The 25,843-nt window shown below is 43.8% G+C and overlaps 1 protein-coding gene across 1 annotated transcript in view; it reads right to left on the reverse strand.

Annotated features, from left to right (window-relative positions):
• LOC126427230 (uncharacterized) overlaps positions 1-25,843 on the reverse strand; it is a 51,454-nt gene that overhangs the window by 25,466 nt on the left and 145 nt on the right. The window contains exons 2-3 of the mRNA XM_050089467.1: positions 13,432-13,559; positions 2,180-2,355 (exon numbers count right to left, since the gene is read on the reverse strand). Coding sequence (XP_049945424.1) covers positions 2,180-2,355; positions 13,432-13,559 — 304 coding nt within the window. The remainder of the gene's footprint in view (positions 1-2,179; positions 2,356-13,431; positions 13,560-25,843) is intronic.

Consider the following 25,843-nt stretch of genomic DNA (forward strand, 5'->3'; position numbering starts at 1 on the left):
GAATGTGGTGTCACCGCCAGACACCACACTTGCTAGGTGGTAGATTAAATCGGCCGCGGTCCATTTAGTACATGTCGGACCCGCGTGTCGCCACTGTGTAATCGCAGACCTAGCGCCACCACAAGGCAGGTCTCGTGATACGAACAAGCACTCGCCCCAGTTGTACGGACGACCTAGCTAGCGACTAGATGTATGAAGCCTTTCTCTCTCATTAGCCGAGAGACAGAATAGCCTTCAGCTAAGTTAATGGCTACGAACTAGCAAGGCGCCATTAGCCTTACAGTGATTGTAATTAAAGTCTCCTGTGTATCGTCAAGAGCGATGTACCACAATGATTGATTAAAGATAAGTATTAATCCAGCTACGTACTTTTCTTCATAGCATTAATTACGTAGCCTGTTCCAGTACTTCACGCCCGTCTGCGTTAGTCTAGCGTGCATTTTCAGCCATCTCGATCTACAAGGTGTTGGCCCAGCTGCCGACACATCAGGAACTATGTTACAAATACTTCGAAAGTTGACTGATAAAAGTTTCAGAGTCGAACTGACTTTACTCTGAAAGCTATCTGATTTCCCTAAATGTGTACCAACTGGCGAGTGTTCATGAGAGTACCTCAAACTACTGGCTACCCTGAAACCCCCCATGTGCACTCCACAAGTACTCTGCTATCCGATCAGCTGCTTCCTTTGTGTAGTGCACCCCTGTCTTGAAATCTACCCATCTCCGATTTTCAGTTCACCTTCCCAACCACTGTTACCTTCATTCCCACTGCCTGACACAATATCGATGGTTTTATCCCGTCACACTATCTGCATGTCTCCGTACACAGTGAACCGGTAACCCACTCGCAATCCTGATGACAGATGTGGAGTAGCAAACCAAAAATCCCCACACAAGAAACATTGTGGAGTAACAATACCGTTCCTCAAAAACAGCTCCAGTTGGCTACAAATCATGTTCAATCATCCTGCATAATACTTTATCCTGAGTGTGTATTTTACCACCCTGGCCGTGATCCGTCCTACTGCCTGTCTCCGTCCGAGAAATCCTATAGCACATAATTTCGTTCCTCACACTGACCACTGCCTCTCCACAGCTGTTTACCCACATCAGTTCCCATGATGAACTTAACTGTAGATGTCAGATGATCACCTTCATTTCAAAAGACCTAGTCCATTTCCCAGACACACTCATCGTAAAGTAGCTCCCCTACCGACATCTTCAGATATAACTGCAAAAGTCTTTCATCTAATTGATAGCAATCACGACTGAGTCTAATTGTCCATCCTAATCCATGTTCTCCATCTCCATAGCTACCTCACAATAAGCCACCTAAAAGAATCCAACAACAAAGCCACAAGACCTGGGGTGCCTGCTGGGAGCTTGCCCATTCCCACACAGGAAGCCACCTGGTCACCCTCCATAGAGCCAACATATCTCCTACAACACTCCATTCCACGGCCCCATATGTCAACCACTCGAGAGACTATTCCGCTTTCCTCCCGCTCGCAACCTCCACTATTTACGCTCTATGCTACGCACTGATTTAAACACACCAACCACAGGACAAAATATAAGAACGATGGCTATCCGCTTCCTTCCCTCATCGCTGCTTAAATTATTCCTCCATCTATTGAGATGAACATGACTTGAGGCCTCTTTTCCTCGCCGACTGGATGCCAGTATCTGGACTAGAGTCGCTACTACATGGTATTACCGTAATTTCTCCCGAAGTGGTTTTTTGTTTTCCTTTTTTTTGTCCCGAATTAGACGAGGACACACTCACTTTTCGTGTCAGGTTCCACATCATTGTTTCCACAAATTATGAAAACTTCGGAAGTATCTGTAACCATCAATACTTTCTCTAGTAAATGCAGTAACATCGTTTATTGTGTCAGTTTTCTCCGCTGGTCTGTTACGTAATACGTGGCACATTTTATGACACAATACGAATCAAAAAATCGAAGACTAAAAGAAGTCAAAAACCTTTGTAAATCACGAGTATCTTTAACCATGTCCTTCACTACAGTCTCTTAGTGCTAGTTCTTTACTCCATTTTCAATTAAATGACCCCTGTGTTTTCTATAACTTTAATGAATACTTCCATGGATAAAAGTGAGATAAACTCCAATAAATCATAGTGAATACGACAGACATTTGAGTGTACACTGGCTTATACCTGAGTATCAAGTCCCCTGGCTCGTCCTTGTCTTCTTCCACCTCGTAGTGCTCCACCTGTTTGCTGGCTAATTGCAAGTCCTGTAACCATCCGGTTAATTTCGTGCGCAGCATGTCTTTCACACGTTCCATGTCCTTAATCCAACCGTGGAGTTGCTGATCACTCGTGTGGTTACCCTGAGACACACAGAAAATAGTTCAAATTACTTTCATAACATCCACAAGCAGCAGCCTGTCTTAATATACAGTTACATGTAGCACTATTACATGACACTGAAATTACTGCCAGCGCATGAGTGTAGTACATTCAGTTTTGTACAGGCATAAAAACATTAATGCACAGCAGATGCCTGGTGGGGTTTTATTAAATAAATACATTTCTCAAACTGTGACATCAGATAAGACAGGTGCAGATATTTCTTGGTAGTTGACATTACAGACGTCTGAATGTATGAGTGTATACTCCCGTGACGATGTATCCAACTGAAATGTTCTGGAGCTGCCAGCAGCGTCGAGTTCCTACGTGTAAAGCCACATGGCGTAGCTGGAACTCTGACGAGATTCTATTCAAACTTTTGAACGATTTTCGAAAATAGAATGGCCAGACTGTTGACAAATCCGTCAAAATCCTACTCGTTACCAACGCTGTGAGAAACCTGAACACATGTTATGACCTTCTACAAACGCAACGATAGACATCAGCCGCTCCATATCTGAAACATTATCTGAGGTAATTGTGCACACACGAAATGTCAGTTTGACTCAAAATGTTGTAGCGTTTGTCTGTTGCCTGGCTGATCGCTTTTGCCGAAAATTTGCGTTTGTAGCTCGTCGTCTAACACGATGTCGTCTGTATCTGAACACGTCTCGAATATTGCAGATTTTAAGGAATGTATTGACTGTCCGAGTGTTAAGATCATTTTTTCTGGACCATTTTCGGGTAAGAAGCTCACATTTGTGTCACATATTAAGGTCTATGTTACTTTGGCGTTGTAAAAATCGTAAGCTTCTAAGTCAATGCAGTAAAGATATGGCCATTTAATTACACATTTTCATACTTGAAAAGTCACTCACAAAAATCTATAAGGCGCTCCCTGTTGATTTAGAATCATGACATTTTGGAAGAAGCCAGATTTCACAGTGCAAATAAAGGAAAAAAATCTTAAAATCCATAATTGGTAACTATATAACTCTAGAAAATACTTTTCGTATTATTTTTTAACAGTCTGTCTATTTGTCTGTCCATCTGTTGGGAATCTTTTTCTCTGGATACGTTGTGGGTATCATGTTCAAATTATGTCACATACAAAGGTATACGGACCCTTGGCGGCGTAAAATCTGTAAGCTTATAACTGACTCCAGTCAACAGATACGGCCGTTTATGTCTCGTGTTTTGATAATCGAAAACTCAGTCATCGAAACCTATAGGGTGCTCTCCATTGACTTGGAATCGTGAGATTTGGCAACAACTAAGTTTTCCGGTACAAGTAAAGCAAAAAATCTGAAACTTGTTAACTTGTAATTATATCACATACAAATGTCGTTTTCGATTTGGACATACATTGTATTCATGACCTGTTGAAAGTATAACATACGAACATTACTGCATCGAAACATAAAATGTATGTTGTATTCATGATTTAGTACGTAAACGGAAATGTGTTATTAAATCTTCTCTCCCTACATACATAAACTAAAGTCCTATGCTTGCTTGTTCTTGTTTGTTTGGGGTGGGCTGAGGAAATAACGTAGAATTTCTGAATCGATCTTGGTATTTCTGGGACCAGTATCTTGCCAGTAAAGCTACAAAGTGTCGATAACAGGCAAAAATTGTTGGGAATCTCGATTCCCAGGATGGGGAGTTTGTACAGAACCCTTAGTGCGTGAGTTCCGCTCGCACTTTTCCATTCTGTTTTCCTTTCTTCTATCTACCCTAGCATCACCCAGTATGTTGTTCTGGAAGGTGAGTGCTCACCACAGACATGGGTGCCGTCGGGAGTGTCTGAGGGAAGTGGGACAGAACTGCTCTCGTTCTCTGTACGTGGGGTCCCCAATCCTTTTGGGTCACACTGAAACAGGTGACAGTGGTTCCACAATAGATAATATTGAGATAGGGAACCAATACTCGAAAGTGCATATTTATTGTGTTAAGGACATACACAGCATACACCACCTGACAACAATGTAGCTCATAGCAATTCTTCAAAGCAACGACTGTCAGTCTGAATGAGTGCGTGTATTGCAATGAGGCCTGCAGCTCTTCACCCTCTGGCAAAGGTCTCGGGTGTCCGCTGTGCACTGGAACAGTAGCAGCTGATAAACAGTGTAGACACCTGACCACCAAACGGACCTACTGTGCACAACTAGGCTCGTAGCACTCGAGCACCGCAGTGGCGCATTAACCTGTGCCGCAAGCACACCACTGACCCTGCTGTCAGCTGTCCATCGCATCAGATAGCTTGTGTCGTGTTCATGGTGAGGTGTGTTGCTGTGTACAGCGCACAATGAGTAATCAAAGATGAAATGTGCAAGCACTGCGACGAACGGATTTTGAGCCCTATGTCTGCTTGTGTCAATCCAGTATCTTTCACAGCGCTGTACTGTCCAACTTCATACAGTTTGTATTGTTTGTGGATGAGGCCTCATTCATCCGTGATGTTGTTTTCAAAAGCCAAACAGGCAGATCTAGAATGAGGACAACACCCACGCCACCCATCTCGGAGGCCAACAGCGAAGATTCTCAGTCAAGGTATTTTAGGGCATTATCCAAGATCATTCCACTTTAATGTTAATGTTTGCAAGCACCAAGCACCAGAAGAATACACTCATTGTAGGACTGGAAAGGGGGGGTCCCCTCTGATGGCCATTGCGACCGCTGGATCTTACAACCCTAGACCTCATTCTCTGAGGTTATGTACAAAACACCTGTAGATACAGCTGAAGACCTGCTTGCCAGGGTCCAAGCTGCCCGCCTCCTGGTACAACATTGTTGCTCACGGGCGAGGCCTCCACGACGAGTGCGGCCGCTTCATGTTTAAAGATGATTAAAGGTGTGGCTGTTGTCACACGCATCGACTCAGTCTGTGTTTCGGCAAGTTTCTACACAGTTGTCACTTCTGCCCAGCTGCTCAGAACAATAAAGTGTGACATGTCTTGGAAGACAGTAGCGTGATTGACTCGATTCCACTATCGCAGTAGCCGCCACGATACAGGAATGACCTGTGAGGATATGCTGACGTCACTCCGAAACTGTGATCACAGAGAGAGCGTCATGCACGTCAAAGGTGGTGAGGTGGTGGTGTGAATGTGGGATATTTTCAAGAACACTGCCATCCTGAATTTGGAATCATTCAAGTGTATGTCAGTCCGACACCTTAGGCAAGAGTACGGTGGTGGAGAGAAAAACGGATTTACTTGTGTTGCAGATATGTGCAAATATTATTTTCTTAATAAAACTTTTGTACTTGTTTAGATACTCCCGAGCTCATTTTTTACAGTTCTTTTGTCAGCTGTGTTTATTTACCAGGTGACGTCTACACTCTTTTTGGAGAACTGTCGAGATGATTTCCCAAGTTTCTGCAATGTGTCGCTCAAAAGTAGCCGATCAGCAGCTACTTGCAGCCAGCATATTCCATTTCGTGCGTTTCTGTCACAGCACAATCCCACTCGTTTAATATGTGGAAGTTCTTCTTCTTACGAGAAATAAACCCGTTTGTGCTGCCTTGCGTCCACGCTTGGTAAGTAGTGAGAGTAGTAGCAAGTTGAGAGAGGCGTGTTCAAATGTGTACCAACACGCTGGGCACTGTCGCAGTGCGCTATGTGTAAGTAATGTTAGTGGGGAGAGAAGAAGCGTGATGGATTGCCACTTGAATTGCTGATCAGCGCACGCTGCGTGGCCGAAGGGGTTTGTAAACAGCCCTGCGGAGGGCGACCCGAGTCTTGCTCTCTCTCCGACTGCCAGCCAGCCCTGATATCGGAGTCAAGCGCTCGTGCGGTATGCGTGACGACCATGGTGACTGCAGTCATCGCCACGCACGTTGGATAACAATGATGACGCCGCACTGTTGTCACTGTTTACCGACGACGGTGTGACGTCATTCATCATGGTCACCTTGGCTGAGGATGAAAGCAAGTATACATATTTTCTATAGTGTTTTTGTTTATACACTACTGGCCATTAAAATTGCTACACCACGAAGACGATGTGTTACAGACGCGAAATTTAACCGACAGGAAGAAGATGCTGTGATACGCAAATGATTAGCTTTTCGCAGCATTCACACAAGGTTGGCCCCAGTGGCGACACCTACAACGTGCTGACATGAGCAAAGTTTCCAACCGATGTCTCATACACAAACAGCAGTTGACCGGCGTTGCCTGGTGAAACGTTGTTGTGATGCCTCGTGTAAGGAGGAGAAATGCGCACCATCACGTTTCCGACTTTGATAACGGTCCGATTGTTGCCTATCGCGATTGCGGTTTGTCGTATCGCGACATTGCTGCTCGCTTTGGTCGAGATCCAATGACTGTTAGCAGAATATGGAATCGGTGGGTTCTGGAAGGTAATACGGAACGCCGTGCTGTATCCCGACGGCCTCGTATCACTAGCAGTCGAGATGACAGGCATCTTATCCGCATGGCTGTAATGGATCGTGCAGCCATGTCCAGATGGGGACATTTGCAAGACAACAATCATCTGCACGAACAGTTTGATGACGTTTGCAGCAGCATGGACTATCAGCTCGGACACCGTGGCTGCGGTTACCCTTGACGCTGCATCATACACAGGAGCGCCTGCTATGGTGTAGTCAAAGACGAACCTGGGTGCACGAATGGCAAAACGTCACTTTTTCGGATGACTCCAGGTTCTGTTTACAGCATCATGATGGTCGCATCCGTGTTTGGCGACATCGCGGTGAACGCACATTGGAAGCGTGTATTCGTCATCGCCATACTGGCGTAACACCCGGAGTGATCGTATGGGGTGCCATTGGTTACACGTCTCGGTCACCTCTTGTTCGCATTGACGGCACTTTGAACTGTGGACGCTACATTTCAGATGCGTTACGACCCGTGGCTCGATCCCTGCGAAACACTACATTTCATCAGGATAATGCACGACCGCATGTTGCAGGTCCTGTGCGGGCCTATCTGGATACAGAAATTATTCTACTGCTGCCCTGGCCAGCACATTCTCTAGATCTGTCACCAATTGAAAACGTCTGGTCAACGGTGGCCGAGCAACTGGCTCGTCACAATACGCCAGTCACTACTCTCGATGAACTGTGGTATCGCGTTGAGGCTGCATGGGCAGCTGTACCTGTACACGCCATCAAAGCTCTGTTTGACTCAATGCCCAGGCGTATCAACGCCGTTATTACGGCCAGAGGTGATTGTTCTGGGTACTCATTTCTCAGGATCTCTGAACCCAAATTGCGTGAAAACGTAATCACATGTCAGTTCTAGAATAATATATTTGTCCAATGAATACCCGTTTATGATCTGAATTTCTTCTTGGTGTAGCAATTTTAATCGCCAGTAGTGTAAGTGATTGTTATGGGTTCTACCTCTTCTTTTCTAGGTGCGAGCAGGCGTTACTCGCTGTGGGATCTGAACCCAGCAGCTGATAATGATAATGACGATGTCTAGGGAACGACTTCGATTGTTCAGAGGTAGATATCGCCTATTCTACAGTATTTAATTTTTTGTTGTTATTTTTGAGATTCTCTTGTTTGTAGATGTGCTCAATGCGAATATCGTTTTGACACTACTACCAGCTATTAGTGCTTTTGCACCTGTGTTTTCGTTTGGGTTTGTCCATATTCTTTCAGACACACTCCCCTACCGACGTCATACACCTCTTCTAGTTCCCTTGCTGGATATGCCCTTAATGACAAACATGCCCACTGATGATGAGTTGTTGGAAGTATGTTCCAGTAATGAACACAACAACAGTTTTACCTGTAAGTACTCAGAATTTATTATTATTATTATACGAATACGGATTTTTATTTCTCCTTCCTTAGATACTTATCAACTGCGTCTCTTTCTCCTCTTAGGAGTTCGACGTGTCGTTGAGGGGAAGAGCATTGTCCAAGTTAGGGGGATAGCTGTCGTGACATCATGGGGTGAGTCGATACCACAGCGGTCATACTGAGTCACTTTTCTGAGGTGCAGGAAAGGGAGTCCTGTAAGACACTCAGCTGTATATACTACCTTGATTTATATTCATAAGATTTTGATCAACTTATTGTGGGGTCCAGTTACATCTCTCTTCAGAAGTATATATTGCTAAAAAAAAGCATGTCCTAATGCCCAGAATCATGATGAGAGTTTAAATTGATTTCCATAGTTGCTTCTCGCTAGCGATAGAAATTACCCGAAAAATACAGGGAATACAACAAACACCAGATGTCCCCTGACGTTCTAATTTCTGGTTTATGGCCGGATGTAGGAAAGCCATAAGAAGAAGGCAAACATTAACACACTGTGTGGCACATCGACAAAGAAGTCAAGTGTAAATTAGGTGGATCAAATGCATGTTCCACCTACGTTCCTCTGAAATGAAAACAAAAAAGGTGCAAGATATTTTTGCTGTAGATGTCTCAAGTCGTTTACCAAGATCATGTATCTTGAAAGACACCTGATTGACTGCTAGAGCCAGGAAACAATAGGTGTGGAAATGCTTATCAAGGATAAACGGTTCTCGAAGTTTAAGAATGCCTCTCACCAACACTTCTGTCCCTTCGTCGTTTACGTCGATTTAGAGCGCCTCCTAGCTCCTGTGGTACAATGTGAACGTGGTGCCTCCGCCTCCCATATCACTGTCACAAAATGATGCATACGATATGTGGCTACCCATCAAGTTCTGTGCACTAAAATTAAAATCTTATGTCAAGGGGAAAGGGCGAGATGGCTGCTCACTGAGCTTGAAAGTCTTGTCCGGGATGTTTATAACATTTATAGTGAAAACGTCCTCATGACCAACGTGAAGGAAATGATGCACTGTACAAGCAGGCAGCTGATCGTTATACCTGGGGACTGTGACTGGACAGAGGTGAGGAAGCTCCCTGTAGAGACTGTGGCCACGTAACGGGGAAGTCCCAGAGTGCAGCTGACAACCCATGTAACTGTAAGTACCAACTGCCACAGCACACAGCCATCTTTTCCACAATTTCAGTGAGCATGATGCCCACTTTCTAGTTCAGCACTTTGACGAGTCTGGGTAGTAGGATGATGAGATCAGTGTCATTGCTGACACCGTTCACAAATATATGCCGCTTCAAAGAGGATCACACCACTTCCTGGATTCACAACGCTTCATGCTCACGTCTCTTTAGAAATTTGCTGAACCAACGCGTCCTGGAGATATTCTTAGCAAAGGGAGCCACATATCTCGATGATGTAGAGTTTCAAGAGTTTCAACTTGTGACGGAGAAGGGGTCTTTCCATACGAATATCTGGATTCTCTAGTAAACTAAGAGGCATTTCCATAATGAATGGAAAGAACGGGCACTTGGTGAATGAACAGCAGGACTTCGGCATCTCTGATTTATCAGAACATGTAAAATGATGAACGCCAATGTATATTTGACCACCAACATCTTCGAGAAGTTCTGTAGCATATGGCTGAGATTTCTTGGGATGCCATGTTAAGAAAGACACAAGCCAGCATCGAATTCTTGACCAACGTTGAGATGGTTGTCTTCCTGGAACATGAGATTCACTAGTGACTTTGCCGATGTGTGAGCAGGTACGCCAAGGCAAATAACCTGCAAATGTTCGAGGGAGAGTACAGGTTGTCTGACGATTTCAGTTTCATCCTTTACCTGGATGTAAACTGTCTCTACAGGCAAACCATGCAACAAAGTGTACCTTTTCAAGGGCTCTCATGGATGTCCAAAGGTGAAATCACCAGACTGAGGAAAGAGATCAAATATGTGGCTGCTGACGCTGGTGAGGGATATGTCCTAGAGGTAGAGCTGGACTATCCCACAAGTCTGCATGACAGACACGGTGATTTGCACAGCCTGAAAGACTTTCACGTTCAGGGACCTCAACAGGTGCCTCCTCTCCGGCATTGGCGCTGCGCCACAAATGCTTATCAGGAGACCTTTCGATCGAGGTTATATACTGAGGTATATACTGCAATTCCAGCTGGAAGCAGGGGTGTCCTATCGCGATCACAAGTGGTTCATCGGGGGGCATAGGTGTGGAAATCTGCTGCACCCAGACTATTTACTGATGTGTCTGGATGGGCTTATTTGTTAGTAAAAAGATAAAAAGGTGTTCCACTTGACTGGGTGTGTGTGGAATAGTTTGATGAACTGTTTGACACAGTTCTGACTGCATGTTTGAGATTATGAATATTTCATTGCACACTGTGTGCGTCCATGTGTGTGTGTGTGTGTGTGTGTGTGTGTGTGTGTGTGTCTGAGAGAGAGAGAGAGAGAGAGAGAGAGAGAGAGAGACAGAGTATATATTTCGTGTGGAACATGTACAATATGCATCCGTGTAAAGAAAGTATTTTATATGTTTATGGTGCGTGTGTGTGTGTGTGTGTGTGTGTGTGTGTGTGTGTGTGTGTTGTTTTTGTGCTGCCATTGCTGTTGCTGTTCTAAGTATGTACACACTCAAAACTTCTCTTTCTCTCTCTCTGTGGTACTAACAAGTGTTTAATAGATATTGGAAATTAAAAGTATGTTCACAATGAAAACTTCTGTCTCTCTCTCTCTCTCTCTCTCTCTCTCTCTCTCTCTGTTACTAATAAGTGTTTCATAGATATTGGAAATTAAAAAATTACCTTATTCACAAAAGAATGTGTATATTGTAACAAATATGAATCAATTACGAAATAACAAAACTGTTAGGTATATCACAAATACGAGAAAAAATCGAAATTAAAAAACTTTCAGTTGTTTTCGCAATGCAGTTGTTCTTCTTCTTCATATTTTTTTAATAAAATACCTCTTTAAGACTATCAGTTTTATATTGATGGGAGGTGCCAGAGAAAAAAGAAATCCTTTTCGAATACAATATTTTTTAAATTTACCTACATACATGGCCGACCAGTTTTAGGCGATACAATCTGGAACCGCGCGACTGCTACGGTCGCATGTTCGAATACTGCCTCGGGCATGGATGTGTGTGATGTCTTTAGGTTAGTTAGGTTTAAATAGTTCCACGTTCTAGGGGACTGATGACCTCACAATTTAAGTCCCATAGTGCTCAGAGCCATTTGAACTATTCTGAACATACATACATACATATTTGTACACAGTATTATGTGAGAGCCCAGTTACCAGGGGCACAGGGTCAAAATCGTGAGCTGCCTCGTTACCTGGGCCACAGCACGCTTTGCCGTACTACTCTGCAGGGCTGTAGTGAAGAACCACGAGAGGAATTATCTCGAATACGAATACCTCAAGACTACTGCAGCTGTCTGAAGACTTAAGTTTCAATGAGAAAGCAAAGTGTGTCTTTAAATGGAATCTATCTGTACAACATTGGTTTCACTGAATAACTTTTCGCAATTACACTTTTCCTAAGCAGGTGCAGTGTATCATCAACGAAGCGTAACTGCACCGCAAATGTAATAAAGAAGTCGTACTTTAAATGTTCTCGCAAGCTGTGAGGTACTAACTCTACAAAATATTGGATACGTATCAGGTAAATTGCCTTTGCTACAGTGAAATGCATGGATGATGGTAACGAAAACAAGATGCAATGACAGGACATGATACGATGTAGGCAGAAACCATTCTTGAATACGGAACCTGCAACTATCAATCTTTGAAATTACCATCCAGCAAACATCCGTAATATTTATACGAAAAAGATTTAATCTACTCAGAACCTTTTCAGTTCACTAAGGTATCGCCTAATTCTCTTCTCAAAGGATCCAAAATGAGGCTCACACGATATTTTAGGGACTGGCACGTTGCTACATACGCCACAAAAAGTTACACAAAGACACAGATCATACTGCGTCCTTTTACTTGCCATGTATACTACTGTCGGAATGCAAACAGTCATAATGCACAGTGGCCATTCTATGTGTTAAGGCTGGGTTGTTTGGGGAAGGAGACCAGACAGCGAGGTCATCGGTCTCATCGGATTAGAGAAGGATGGGGAAGGAAGTCGGCCGTGCCCTAAATCAGAATGGCCGGACACGGGATTGAACCGTCGTCCTCCCGAATGCGAGTCCAGTGTATGTGTTAAGACCACATAGCTGTTATTCTCGGTAGTGGGAAAATCACTGGTGGTAGTGTTCATAAATCATAGACAGAGAATTCAGACTCGATAATGGTTCGAGTTAGGCCACGAGACATGTGCAGAAAGGATAACGACTGAGATGAATGCTCTAAGAAAGCAGCATCCGGTTTCAGGTTAGTCTGACAGACGTTTTCTTTGGCCTTGACATATTCATAAAATGTTCTGGTTGTGACTGTAGTAGCACAGTGCCTTTAACAAAGCCACTCGCAGACGCAACACGCGCTACCTGGTGGACCCCAGCTGCAGGGTTTCGTTATTGACGCGCGTCCTCTGTGGCTGCGGCGGCTGGGGCATTGCCGTGTCACACGGACAGTGCTGGCTGGCAGTGGTGAGCACAGGGGGTCACCAATGGCGTCGGGCCACAAGTGTCAGCTGCGCTATCGTCTGGTCATGGAGTCCTGGGAAATGGTCACGTGAATGTTAAGGTGGGAAGAGTTTGAGCAGTTGTCTCGAAATGTATGAATTATGTGGCACGTATACAGGTTAATAAGGAGATTTGAAGTTGACGAACCTCCATGTTGAGCAGAAGTAATTTTATAGGCCTTCAATATGGAGTAGAGATTCTTAGGAAGAGAAGATGCTGATGGAAACTTGAAATGCCACACTGAGACTCTAGACCACTCTCGACTAAATATGAAGCTAACATGCTTCAGCTTGTAAAGCAGGACTGTATACAAAGTTATCTGAATCTGTAAGAGAAGTAGCTAGCAAATACGAGAAAAGAAAGATATAGACGGTTTTCTTCCCTATCTCTAACCATTCCGAGCTTAGCCTCCCTGTATCATAGCCCCAAAAGGCTCACAGAAGTAGAGGTTGGTTCAGAATTCTTCCAGATGGTTAGTATTAGAACTCGAGAACGAAAGATAGCTACAGTGTGAAGAAGGTAAACTGGGAAACAGTCTCCAAGAACTGGCCAGATGGTGTGTGTCATTTTCTCACCCCCTGTACGTTATAAGAGGAGGAAAAAACTCCACTTACCATACTTTTGAATGCGAGGGGAACCAACAGCTGTGAGAAGTGCGCCGCACCGTGTGAGAGCAGCTGCGCGAAGTCCCGCAAGTAGCTGGAGAAGCGTTCCCGGAAAACAGCCGCCTGGGCCTGCAGCTCTGCACAAGACGGGAGACGACGGACTGGTGAACAAGCCAGTGGATCAGACTTCTGTAGAAGCACAGCTTTCACTTTCTGCCCCCACAAAGTGTATGCAGGTAGCATTTACCTTTTGAAAGTAGATCAATATACAATGTCAGCAATCGTATGAGTTACAGCATGGACACCTTGACCGGACGTTACAAAGCTCATATTCCAGCGACAAATTTAAAGAGCACATCAAGCAAACAGAGAGGAGTACCATCACCTAACGTAGATCCAGTAATAAAAATTAACCTAATGGTAGAAGTATCAAAATACCTGAAGAAGTGCAAATATACAACTATTTCAAAAATCATCCACACGGCTTGCCCAGCAATAAGACAGATTTAAGAAATAAGAGATCTTGAGATAAATTCGAGTCTGTTTTATGTGCTAATAATAGAAAGTAACATTAATGAGGATGTATAGTTTGGCTATTTGACTTTGACTTGCTGACAAGCATAGGACGTAACGATTTGCACAGGATCGTGTATATGCTGGTTTTACAATATGAGTAGTCTTTACGACGTTTCCCGTGAGTTGTATGATTTTTATGGAAATGAGGAAGAATTATGTCCACTCATTCACTTTTTTGTAATTAGGGTGTATTTATTTTAACATAAGTAATATACACTCCTGGAAATGGAAAACAGAACACATTGACACCGGTGTGTCAGACCCACCATACTTGCTCCGGACACTGCGAGAGGGCTGTACAAGCAATGATCACACGCACGGCACAGCGGACACACCAGGAACCGCGGTGTTAGCCGTCGAATGGCGCTAGCTGCGCAGCATTTGTGCACCGCCGCCGTCAGTGTCAGCCAGTTTGCCGTGGCATACGGAGCTCCATCGCAGTCTTTAACACTGGTAGCATGCCGCGACAGCGTGGACGTGAACCGTATGTGCAGTTGACGGACTTTGAGCGAGGGCGTATAGTGGGCATGCGGGAGGCCGGGTGGACGTACCGCCGAATTGCTCAACACGTGGGGCGTGAGGTCTCCACAGTACATCGATGTTGTCGCCAGTGGTCGGCGGAAGGTGCACGTGCCCGTCGACCTGGGACCGGACCGCAGCGACGCACGGATGCACGCCAAGACCGTAGGATCCTACGCAGTGCCGTAGGGGACCGCACCGCCACTTCCCAGCAAATTAGGGACACTGTTGCTCCTGGGGTATCGGCGAGGACCATTCGCAACCGTCTCCATGAAGCTGGGCTACGGTCCCGCACACCGTTAGGCCGTCTTTCGCTCACGCCCCAACATCGTGCAGCCCGCCTCCAGTGGTGTCGCGACAGGTGTGAATGGAGGGACGAATGGAGACGTTTCGTCTTCAGCGATGAGAGTCGCTTCTGCCTTGGTGCCAATGATGGTCGTATGCGTGCTTGGCGCCGTGCAGGTGAGCGCCACAATCAGGACTGCATACGACCGAGGCACACAGGGCCAACACCCGGCATCATGGTGTGGGGAGCGATCTCCTACACTGGCCGTACACCACTGGTGATCGTCGAGGGGACACTGAATAGTGCACGGTACATCCAAACCGTCATCGAACCCATAGTTCTACCATTCCTAGACCGGCAAGGGAACTTGCTGTTCCAACAGGACAATGCACGTCCGCATGTATCCCGTGCCACCCAACGTGCTCTAGAAGGTGTAAGTCAACTACCCTGGCCAGCAAGATCTCCGGATCTGTCCCCCATTGAGCATGTTTGGGACTGGATGAAGCGTCGTCTCACGCGGTCTGCACGTCCAGCACGAACGCTGGTCCAACTGAGGCGCCAGGTGGAAATGGCATGGCAAGCCGTTCCACAGGACTACATCCAGCATCTCTACGATCGTCTCCATGGGACAACAGCAGCCTGCATTGCTGCGAAAGGTGGATATACACTGTACTAGTGCCGACATTGTGCATGCTCTGTTGCCTGTGTCTATGTGCCTGTGGTTCTGTCAGTGTGATCATGTGATGTATCTGACCCCAGGAATGTGTCAATAAAGTTTCCCCTTCCTGGGACAATGAATTCACGGTGTTCTTATTTCAATTTCCAGGAGTGTATTTTAATAATTCAGTAAAAAAATGAATAAAGTGTTTTGTAAGTGTAGCTGAAAAAGCCATTCTCGGCCTAAACGTTCTAAGGAGCATGGTAATGTATGACTACATTTGTACTGGTACAGTACCTTACATGTTAACAGTACATTTTACAATTACATGATGATACACATAATGTTCTGTAATTTGTGACAAGTATCCCATCACATGTTTTTATCTCATTTTTGTACTCCTTTTTCTTTTTATTTGTCCAGTAGATCAATTCATGTACGAAAGTTGTTGTGAATACGATGGATACCATATGTACTATTACGCCCTATCATAATAAAGAAATGTCTTATTTTATTTCTTTACATCAAATGATTGTATCGTAAACAGAATGGCAAATTCCGTTAACGAATGTAAACACGATGTTAAGATACTCTGATATAAAACGTTTACTGTGGGATGTATAATCACTGCTAAGAACAAAGAAGAAATGATTTGTGAATATGTTCCCCACCAACCGCCTCAGTTGTCATATAAACAACATGAACAGTGGTTTGAGGGGATTCATGCTAGTGAAGTTAACATCAGTAACAATAAATTTACCTTATGCCATAACTATGATCCTTACACTCATCTAAATTGATGTGCACTCTGAGTTAGGAGACTCAACATACAGAGACAACAGTGAGATATGCACACGTCAGAAGATTCGTAAATTTTGACACCTCCAGTGGCCAAATGCAAGTGACGTACAGTTTTTAGCATTGGTTGCAATATAACTGCCTCATGTATGGGATGATAGTGGCGTTCTATACATGCCATCTGCCCTTCACTTTTCGGTTATTGCTGTATACATGTATAAAGGGCATAGGATCGAAACTGTAGTCGTGGAAACAAATAATGTTATAGTTAATAGCAGATACGAGGTCTTTAAGAAAAATACTGCATTATTTTTCGCATTTCGTCCTTATGAGAGCTTATTTTCAGTACAGAAAAGACATTGCTAAAGATGGAGAATCATGTATGTACACGATGTTTATTGCGTTCCTAATGCTACTGGAATTATTCAGCGGCAAATCGCAAAAGAGAAAGTCCAAGGAACGTGCATCTTTACGACTTTGTAAAAAAAACGAATCTTCGGCATGAGGGACTTGAGAGCATCGTACCGACACATTACACTGGCATCTGGCTGTAGGGCAACGACTGCAGAATGTATAGCCACGGGTTGGGGTGGAGACAACAGAGTGGTGAGAAGTTCACCAGCCATCACAGACAGACCGATGTAACCCGGGTTGAGATCTGTGGCTACCACTGACACCACACCACAAGCAGCATAGCATAGGGCGTTCTGTGGTGTTCAGCGGCGGGAGTCGCTTTTGCCTGTGGCGGTCAGGTCGACGCTGCTCTGTCCTCAGGTGGCCTCGTGAGACGTCACGGGAAGCAGCGGCCGTCGAGCTGCCTACCTCTCCAGCCCACAGAAACAAACAGGGGTTAGGAAGACTCATGATCAAATCATGTGGAAGGCATATGGAAGAGTTCTTCGGAATTTCGAAAATTCTTGAGAAATTTGGAAGCCAAATTATTATTCAAATTGGTTCTCGAGATAAACAATCAGTATCTCTGGAAAATATCATTCACATAGTTCTGTATGTCGCAAGGGCACATAAGTGCGAGGACATCCGCACAATTACCTAAAGAGCTCTCACACTCAAGTTGCTGACAAGAATATGTGTATAAGAGGAAAAAGAAGATTGAGGAAGTGTTAGATTACGATCAATTTGGTTTTAGGAAAGGTAAAGGCATCAGAGAAGGACTTCTGGGTTGGCGATTGATGATTAAAGCGAGACTTAAGGAAAATCTAGAAGCGTCTGTAGAATCAAACAAGAGGAAAAAATAGGAAGACCAATAACTGCTCAGATTAGGAAAGGCGAAAGACATACATGTAATCGCCCCTACCATTCGATTTGTACATCGAAGAAGCAATGACAGACATAAACGAGGGGTTCAGAAATGGAATTAAAATTCGTGTTGAAAGGCTATCAATGACAGGAATAGCTGATGTCATTGCAGTTCTCAGTGGAAGGGAGAGGTAACTGTAGGAAGTGTTGAATAGAATGAACAATCAGATGTGTACACTCTATGAATTAAGACTAAACCGAAGAAAGACTAAATGAATGAAGTCTAGCAGAAATGGGATCAGTGTTGAACTTAAGGTCAGAACTGTAGCCGAGGATCTAGACCAACTGAAAGATTCTGCTACCTTGAGAATAAAGTAACTCATAATGGCCCAGTTAAAGAGAACATGAAAAGCAGAGAAGAACATCCAAAGAGGATGTTCCTGGCCAAACGAAGTCAACCAACATCAAATGTCAGTTTTGTAACAACGAAAACAAACAATTATCGATAAAATTATTTAATAGGATAGATAAAAGAATCTACTCACGAAGCAGCGGCAGAACACACATGAAAGACTGTTGTGATTGGCAAGCTTTTGGAACCAGTGGCACCTTCTTCAGACAGAAGGGTTGAAGGGGAAAGAAGAAGGGTGAAGGAAAAGGACTGAAGAAGTCTAGGAAAAGGGGTAGATTTTGGGAAAGTCACCCAGAACAGCGGGTCAGGTAGTCTTACCGTACAAGATGAGAATGAAAGACTGATTGTTGGGGACTGCATCGGACAGGATTTGGAAACCTGAGAGCTTAAAGAACACAGGGTAACATGCAAGACAGAGATTACTGCTAAAACAGTGATCACAAGTTAATAAGAGTGTGTCCTGCTATCACCACATATAATAGCCCTGTAACTAGGAAAACATATTCTATCAAAGGGAGAGCCAGCTGCGAAACGACACAAGTCATATCCCAGCTATTATAACACTGTTCAGCCTTCTACATAGGCATTACTACCATCAGATTATCAGTTAGCATGAATGGGTATAGGGTGAGGGTATACACTGCCAACTCACAATATCCTGTGGCAGAGCGTGCTCTACAGCATGACATTCGTGACACCAGCGCCTGTTTCACCATCTGGATTCTTCCCCCAGACACCAGTTTCCCAGAACTCCGTAGGTGGGAACTACCTCTACAACATGTCCTTGGTTCTCGCCACCCAGCTTTTTATCACTTTAATTGCTCTTTGCTTCACTCCGTTTCAGTTTCCTGCATCTTTCATTGTCTTTCCCATCTATTTTACACCGCCCCATCCCACCTCTGTTATGTACAATGCACTTAGCTTCTCACTCTTTATAACTTGTGATAAATGTCTTAGCAGTAATCTCTGTCGTACATATCACCACGTCTTCTACCTTTAAGCTCTTAGGTTTTCAAATCTCGTCCGATGCAGTCCCCAACAATTAGTCTTCCCTTCTCATCTCGTACGGTAAGTCTCCCCTTACCTGCGGTTCTGGGTGACTTTTCCAAAATCTACCTCTTTTCCTAGACCTCTCCAGTCCTTTTCCTTCACCCTTCTTCCTTCCCTTTCAACCCTCCTACCTAAAGAAGGAGCCACTGGCCAGAAAGCTTGTCAATCACAACAGTCTTTTATGTGTGTGCTCTGCTGCCGCTTGGTGAGTAGTTTTTTTATCTATCCAATTAAATGTCGGTTTTAGTTGCGATACGAGTAACTCATAGTGTAAGTTTGGAGCACAGTATTCTATGAAAGTGAATCATGGACAGTGGGAAAACCGCGACAGAAGAGAACTGAAGCGTTTGATATGTGGTGCTCGAGAAGAATGTCGAAAATTAGATTGACTGATAAGAAAAGAAATGATGAGTTTCTCATCAGAATCGGTGAAGAATGGAACATTCCAAATACGTTGGTAGGACGATGGGACTGCATTTTGTTCTTGGTCATGCAACCTTATTGTTCCCTCTTGGTTCTTGTACGTATTACCCGTCTTTCTTTGCAACTTACTCTTATTTTTCTCAATATTTCGAACATTTTGCAGACTTTTACATTTCCGGATGCTTTTTTTAGGTCTACAGGGCCTATGAATGTGTCCATTTTATTTTCCAAGTTTTGCTTCCCTCATCAGTTACAATGTCAGACGTGCTAATAGCCTTCTGACAGTCAAAATGATCGTCATCTATCGTATCCTCTACTATCCTTTCCATTCCTCTGTATATATTATTCCTGTCGACAAATTCCATACATGAGGTGTTAAGCTGATTGTGCGATAGGCCTCGCAAGTATGTGCTTATATCTTCAGGGTTGTATCTAACGGTATAGCGCCATTCTCGTATATTCTAGACGACAACTTCAGTAGTTCTTGGTTGACACTTTCGCCAATGATTTCGGAAACTCCGAAGGTATGTTACCTATCGCTTCTGCCTTCCAAAGCTGTGTTAAGCTCTGACTCTTATGTGGGATCTCCAGTGTCTTCCACTGTGATTCTCATTTCTTCTTCTGTCAAGTCATCAGACGGGTCTCTCCCCTCGTAGATGCCTTCAGTTTACTCTCTCCACCTACCTGCACTCTCCTCTGCATTTGACAGTGGAATTCCCGATGCACTCTTAAAGATTACGTCAAATGTTCTTTTGAGTAATGTGTACAATGAATAAATCTTTCAGACGCCCATGTGTTATTCTTTCTCTTCACATTTTTCCAAAAGCCATTTCGCTTTGGTTTCACATCTACCCCTAGTTACTTCGTCCCCAAGTGACTTATACTGCTGTATTCCTGTGTTCCTCTGAACGTTTTTGCACCTTCTACATTTACCGATCAGTTGCAGTGTTTTTTCTGTTTGCCAAGGTTTCTTTTCCGTTAGCTCCTTACATCTATCTTTGTTTGATATATAGAACATAAAATCCCGTCTGAGGCCTGCGATAATTTTTATGTTAAAAATTTTGCCACCAATGCTGTACAATCGCAATAAAGTCATGAGATGTTCAATTGAATCTTTTATTAGAACATGTTACGCGTTTCGGGATTACACCCATCTTCAGACATATGTTACAAACAAGTACAAAACATAAGTGAACAGCACACTCAACACGTTTCAACGTTACATAAAATGAGATCTGGTCATATGAGTTACATACCTCAAACTTGAACTCCTTCCTACCCTACCAGGCGTACAGTCTTGACAACGCAAAGAAAGTGTCGGGGCGCTGCATTCACATATTATTCAATAATAATATACTCAGAATATAAATCTAACAGGGTGTAATTACGACGGGCTAACGGGTACTAGGAAAAATTCATACGAGAGTTTGGAGCTAAAATTGTTAACAAGACGCGGCAGTCAGGCCGCCAAAAATTAAATAGTAATATTGTGTCAATGGAATATGTTGGACCATGTTGTCAAAAAATAACTAGAGCATTCAGGGAGGCTGGCGTTCGCGTAGGCTTCCATACAAGGAAGAAGTTGGGAGGAATATTACTACATAAGGACGAAGGGAAAACAGATAAGTTTCAGCAATCCGGTATATACCAATTTAAGTGTGGGGGATGTGCTGGGACATACATTGGTCAGACGGGTAGGAATTTTGCCACAAGGTTTAGAGAGCATAACTATAGTAATAATAGTGGGCTGGGGTGTCATATGAGGGAGACTGGCCAAAAGCGGGCCCTGATAGAAGATAGCCTAAGAATTCAGCATTTATAACCTAAAGGGAAGATTTTAGATAACTTTGAAGATCTGGAGATCTACGCGCGTATACAGCACGCTGCACACCCAGTATTTAATAAACAGGCTTCCGGTGGGAACAACTTGTTTTCTGGCTTGTTTGAACGGATACTGTTTTGAACTTGGTATCTATTATCCCCTCATTAGAAGTATGATTGTGTATTTTATAGGAGCTGGTGGTGTTCTGTCCACGTACCGTTATGATAAGCTAGGTTTTTTGCCGAGTGGTTGGCTAGTTTAACGTCATACAGGGAACGTTAGATGGGCATATAGGTTGGCATTTACAGATTTTTTCACCACCGTGCCCTTTGGGTGCTCTTTGGTGACACCATGGTTTATTTTATTGATTTTAGACTAAAGTTTTAACACTTTTAATGTTTTGTATTTGTTTTTTAAAAATCTATAGCTCTCCGGTATCCGGATAGCATAGGTAGGACTGGGGCAATTGTCGTGCCACTAGTTTATATAAGGAATGTATGAGGTATAGCCCACGTATCTTTTGGGATTTTATGAAAATGCTCTTCCTCTCACCATTAAACTTTTTCCATGTGGTAGAGGGGTGTAAGTTGCTGTTTGCTGGCTTCTGTTTGGGCAATCATGGCCCATGAGTATCACTTGGCTGTAACTCGATAGGCGGATGTCTTCCGCCGATGTGGTTGCCGTTGGCTATAACAGATGGCGCCTAAGACGTTTGTGTGCGCGAGCTGATCACAGGGATTTAGTTTATGATGGATAATGTTGGTTATATTTAATTTGGTGGTATTCTTTTAGAGATTAGAGAGGTTGAAACGTTTATTCACCAAGAAACTCCCCCCCCCCTCTCCCTATTATTTATTTTATATTGACATATGGTTTGAGTTGTGTTTAGTGCCACTACTGGGTATAGGCATAGTATGGCAATGTAAAAAAATTTGGAGTTTTAAAAAAAAATTAAAAAAACTTTTAGTGTTAACGTGTACAGAAGTACTATTCCGACTGCTAGTCGTAATTACACCCTGTTAGATTTATATGATGAGTATATTATCCTTAAATTACATGCAAACACATGGAGCACATGACCATACAGTACCCCCTACCGAGGGCACTTCGCTGCTGGTTGACTTGTTTAGCGTCAGTATACGCTCTGCTTCAAGACTGCTCGTGCCGCAGTCATATATTATTCGACACTTTCTTTGAATTGTCAAGGATGTACGCATGGTTGGGTAAGAAGAAGTTGAAGTTTGAGGTATGTAACTCATATGAGCACATCTCATTTTCTGTAACGTTGAGACGTGTTGAGTATGCTGTTTGCTTATGTTTTGTACTTGTTTGTAACATATGTCTGAAAATGGGTGTAATCCCGAAACGCGTAGCGTGTTCTAATACTCGTAAAAGATTCAATTGAACATCTCATGACTTTATTGCGATTGTACAGCATTGGTTGCCAGTTCTTTGTTTGTCCAACTTCTGTGATGCCCTTCTGATAGATGTCCATTCCTCTTCAGATTAACTGCCTGTGTGGTATTCATCAACGTAGTATCTACAGCCCAAGAGAAATTCAGAGGCATTTCATGAATGCCCTCCACTTCAGTGTCCCACTGCTTCCCGCATTTATTCTTCCAGACAATTCTCTTAAACTCCTATCCACTCTTCATCGCAATTCAATTGAGATCTGAGCTTATGTCTGGCCCTACGCGTGCCACACAATTTACGAGCAGGATTTACAAAACGATAGATTTCGACTTCTAGACGTAGATAATCGGACAATTCTTCCCATAAATACAGAAGTACGAGTATTAACAAGAGCCTCACCACGACGTTACCTCACATGGAACTTTCCTGTGCCTCCATCCTTTTCGAAGCATACCTCCCGTGGGGAAGCGAGAGTTTTCTGTAGCTACCGACGGTTGCGAGTTAAAGCAAAGAGCGACAGAGGGAGAGAGAAAGGGACTCCCCTCTCTTCCACTCCGCTTCAGCGTGAAACGTCGTGTGCAATCATGACTGTTTGTACTGAAGCAATAATGTTATGTAACTGCAGTACGTGAAGTTTTGATATTTTTATCATGTAATTTGTTAAAAGAAAGGCGAACAAACATGTAAAAGTAATGCATCCACAGTTTGAAACAGTTACACTGTTTTACATCTACGTCAACTTAAAGATGCAGAGCTACAATTTTTGTAGTATGTGTATTCTGATATAAAGCATAACATGCTACAGTTGCAAAATTGTACATCAGCAGTTGATTTTATCACTGGGATGTGTATCAACAGTTGTGCATGTCCCATCAAGAGAAACGTGTGTTCATATGTGTCTCCATTGTTGTTGTTGTTATTAGCAGAAGTAGTATAATTATCACTACCGTGTGCTGCCCGTGTACTTCGCATGCCGTAATGTTGACTCATTGAAATGTCAGGTTATATATAAGAGAGTGCACGAATACCTTAATTTTATCAGGTGGAATAAACGCATAAAGAAGTAAATAAATGTACACAATGTGCCAAATTCCGCTACTTTTTATAACGCACTTTACACTATTTCTAAGGACACGGGCTCTTTCGTTTCTTGCGACTCTTAGTGTCTGTTCTGCTGGGGTTGGCATCGTGTAGTGGATCCCTGTACGCTCTGTAGCGTATGGCATTAAAGGTCTAAAAATTTCGTAAAAGTTACAGTACCTTCCTGCATTGTCACTTTTATCGCAACGACAATGAACGGGAGTCTTAAAACGTCACGTGTCAGAGATCTGTGCTGAAGTTTAGTGAGCGAGCAGTCTAGATCGCATCACATCGCATAGTGATTTTTTAATCAGGACCTGTGCTCTACCTTCATGCTGAGTGCCCTGGGGACGCTCCCAAGACGGCAGCCGTGTTCACAGGGCCACGTGGACACGCTCCTGGCTGGAAGACCGAACACTCAGCCGTCCTGCCGCATCCCGACATGCCCGCTAAGCCATCCGGTCTCAGCTTCACAGCAGATGTCTGGCTCCAGTGTGTGGACAGCGGCGGTCTCAACGTCGCTGCGGTCTGGCGGCTCTACGGGACCTGTTGAGTGACGTCAGCAGGACACGACACAACTGGAGAGACTCGTGGACTCTCTTTGTCGGCCAACTCAGGCCCTTGTCGAGGCTAGAGGCAGTGTGCTCTACTCCTGTGTCAGCATGATCTCTCCTTATCTGACATCGAATGAAATCTGTTCTCAACCTTCATGTTTATTACTTGTAACCTTCCACACAAACATAACTAACTGGACCTTGTTTTGTAAGGAGAAAAGCATACACTTGCAAGATCTCAACCCTAGATACCAAACACCCGCCCTCTCTTAAAATAAATGGCCATACTTAAGATAATACTCATTTTAGACGTCTTGAATGCAGAGTTTTTACAGTTCTGTAGGTGCAGGTTGCCTGCCACTGGCTGCGCCCCACTGCAGCTGCCTGATGCACGAGTGCAGAGCACTGTGCAGCGGGGTGACGTCCAGAGCCCTCATACCCGCTTCATGTCGCAAGTGTGGGAAGACGTGCGTGGAGGCGGTCACGTCTGCCCCATGTGTTTCGAAACTTTGTTCTTCAAGTAGAACACACGTTATTTAACATGAAAAACGGGTAAGCAATATGAGCAGATAGTATTTCAATGCCATGCGCATATATGGTCAACACTGTTTAGCAATATTTTAGGACATATTCTGCAGCAGTTTTTTGTAAAACACACACACACACACACACACACACACACACACACACACACACATACACAGATCTCCGTTACGGACAGAGGCAAGGTGAAATCTGACAATATTACTTCTTCCAAGCAAGCTTCCTAAACAGTCAGTTGGTGATTTGACGTCTCCGTCGCGTTGTGCCAATGAAGTTGTTTGACGAAAATGATCGTGGTGAAAGGGTATCGTCATCATTGTCACCACCATCCTCTCATAAAGAATAGTCTAACGTGAATCAACTATTCTTCTCTCCATTTAACGGGTCTTCTGTATGACTGCCGCAACTAAATCGCAAGGTACAAATAGTAGCACAAAGAAACGCTCATAGAGTTTCTTTTGCCTCGTGTAAGAGTTAGTCGAATAGCCACATATAACGACGCTTACCGGTCACAACTGTCGCGAGCTTTGACGTTTAAACGTGGCAATTTGACCGTCACTGTATACTGCTCCTGGACGTGCCACACTGTCGCTTGTCGGTTCATCGGCACTATAAACGCGAACCTCTTACTCACCGTACCGTACAGTAGTTCGAGCTCCGACGATGGGCGAACGCAGCGGAGCGTGCCAGAAACAAGTGGTACACGAGCGTTGAAAAGCTATGTGTTGAGAAGGTCTTAACTGCGTACAATCGTCCAAATCTCCGCGCGACATAGACAGCTGGGGCTCACACCTTGCAAGTGAGCGTTTTGTATGTGAGACCAGGTTGGTCATCTTCTCTTGTTAGATGCAATCGGTTGTGATTAGAGAACAGTTTCTTTTCTCCAGTGTGATTATTATTTACTTCTGATGTTTTTATTTCTATGCACTGTTATTAGGACTGATTTTTCAAATGTGGTGCAACTCCATCATCATGTGTCCATAAGCATCGACGAGAGTTTTTATGGAATACCTAAATGAGCACATTACAC

Source organism: Schistocerca serialis, chromosome 11, assembly GCF_023864345.2.
Source record: "Schistocerca serialis cubense isolate TAMUIC-IGC-003099 chromosome 11, iqSchSeri2.2, whole genome shotgun sequence".
Lineage (NCBI taxonomy): Eukaryota > Metazoa > Arthropoda > Insecta > Orthoptera > Acrididae > Schistocerca > Schistocerca serialis.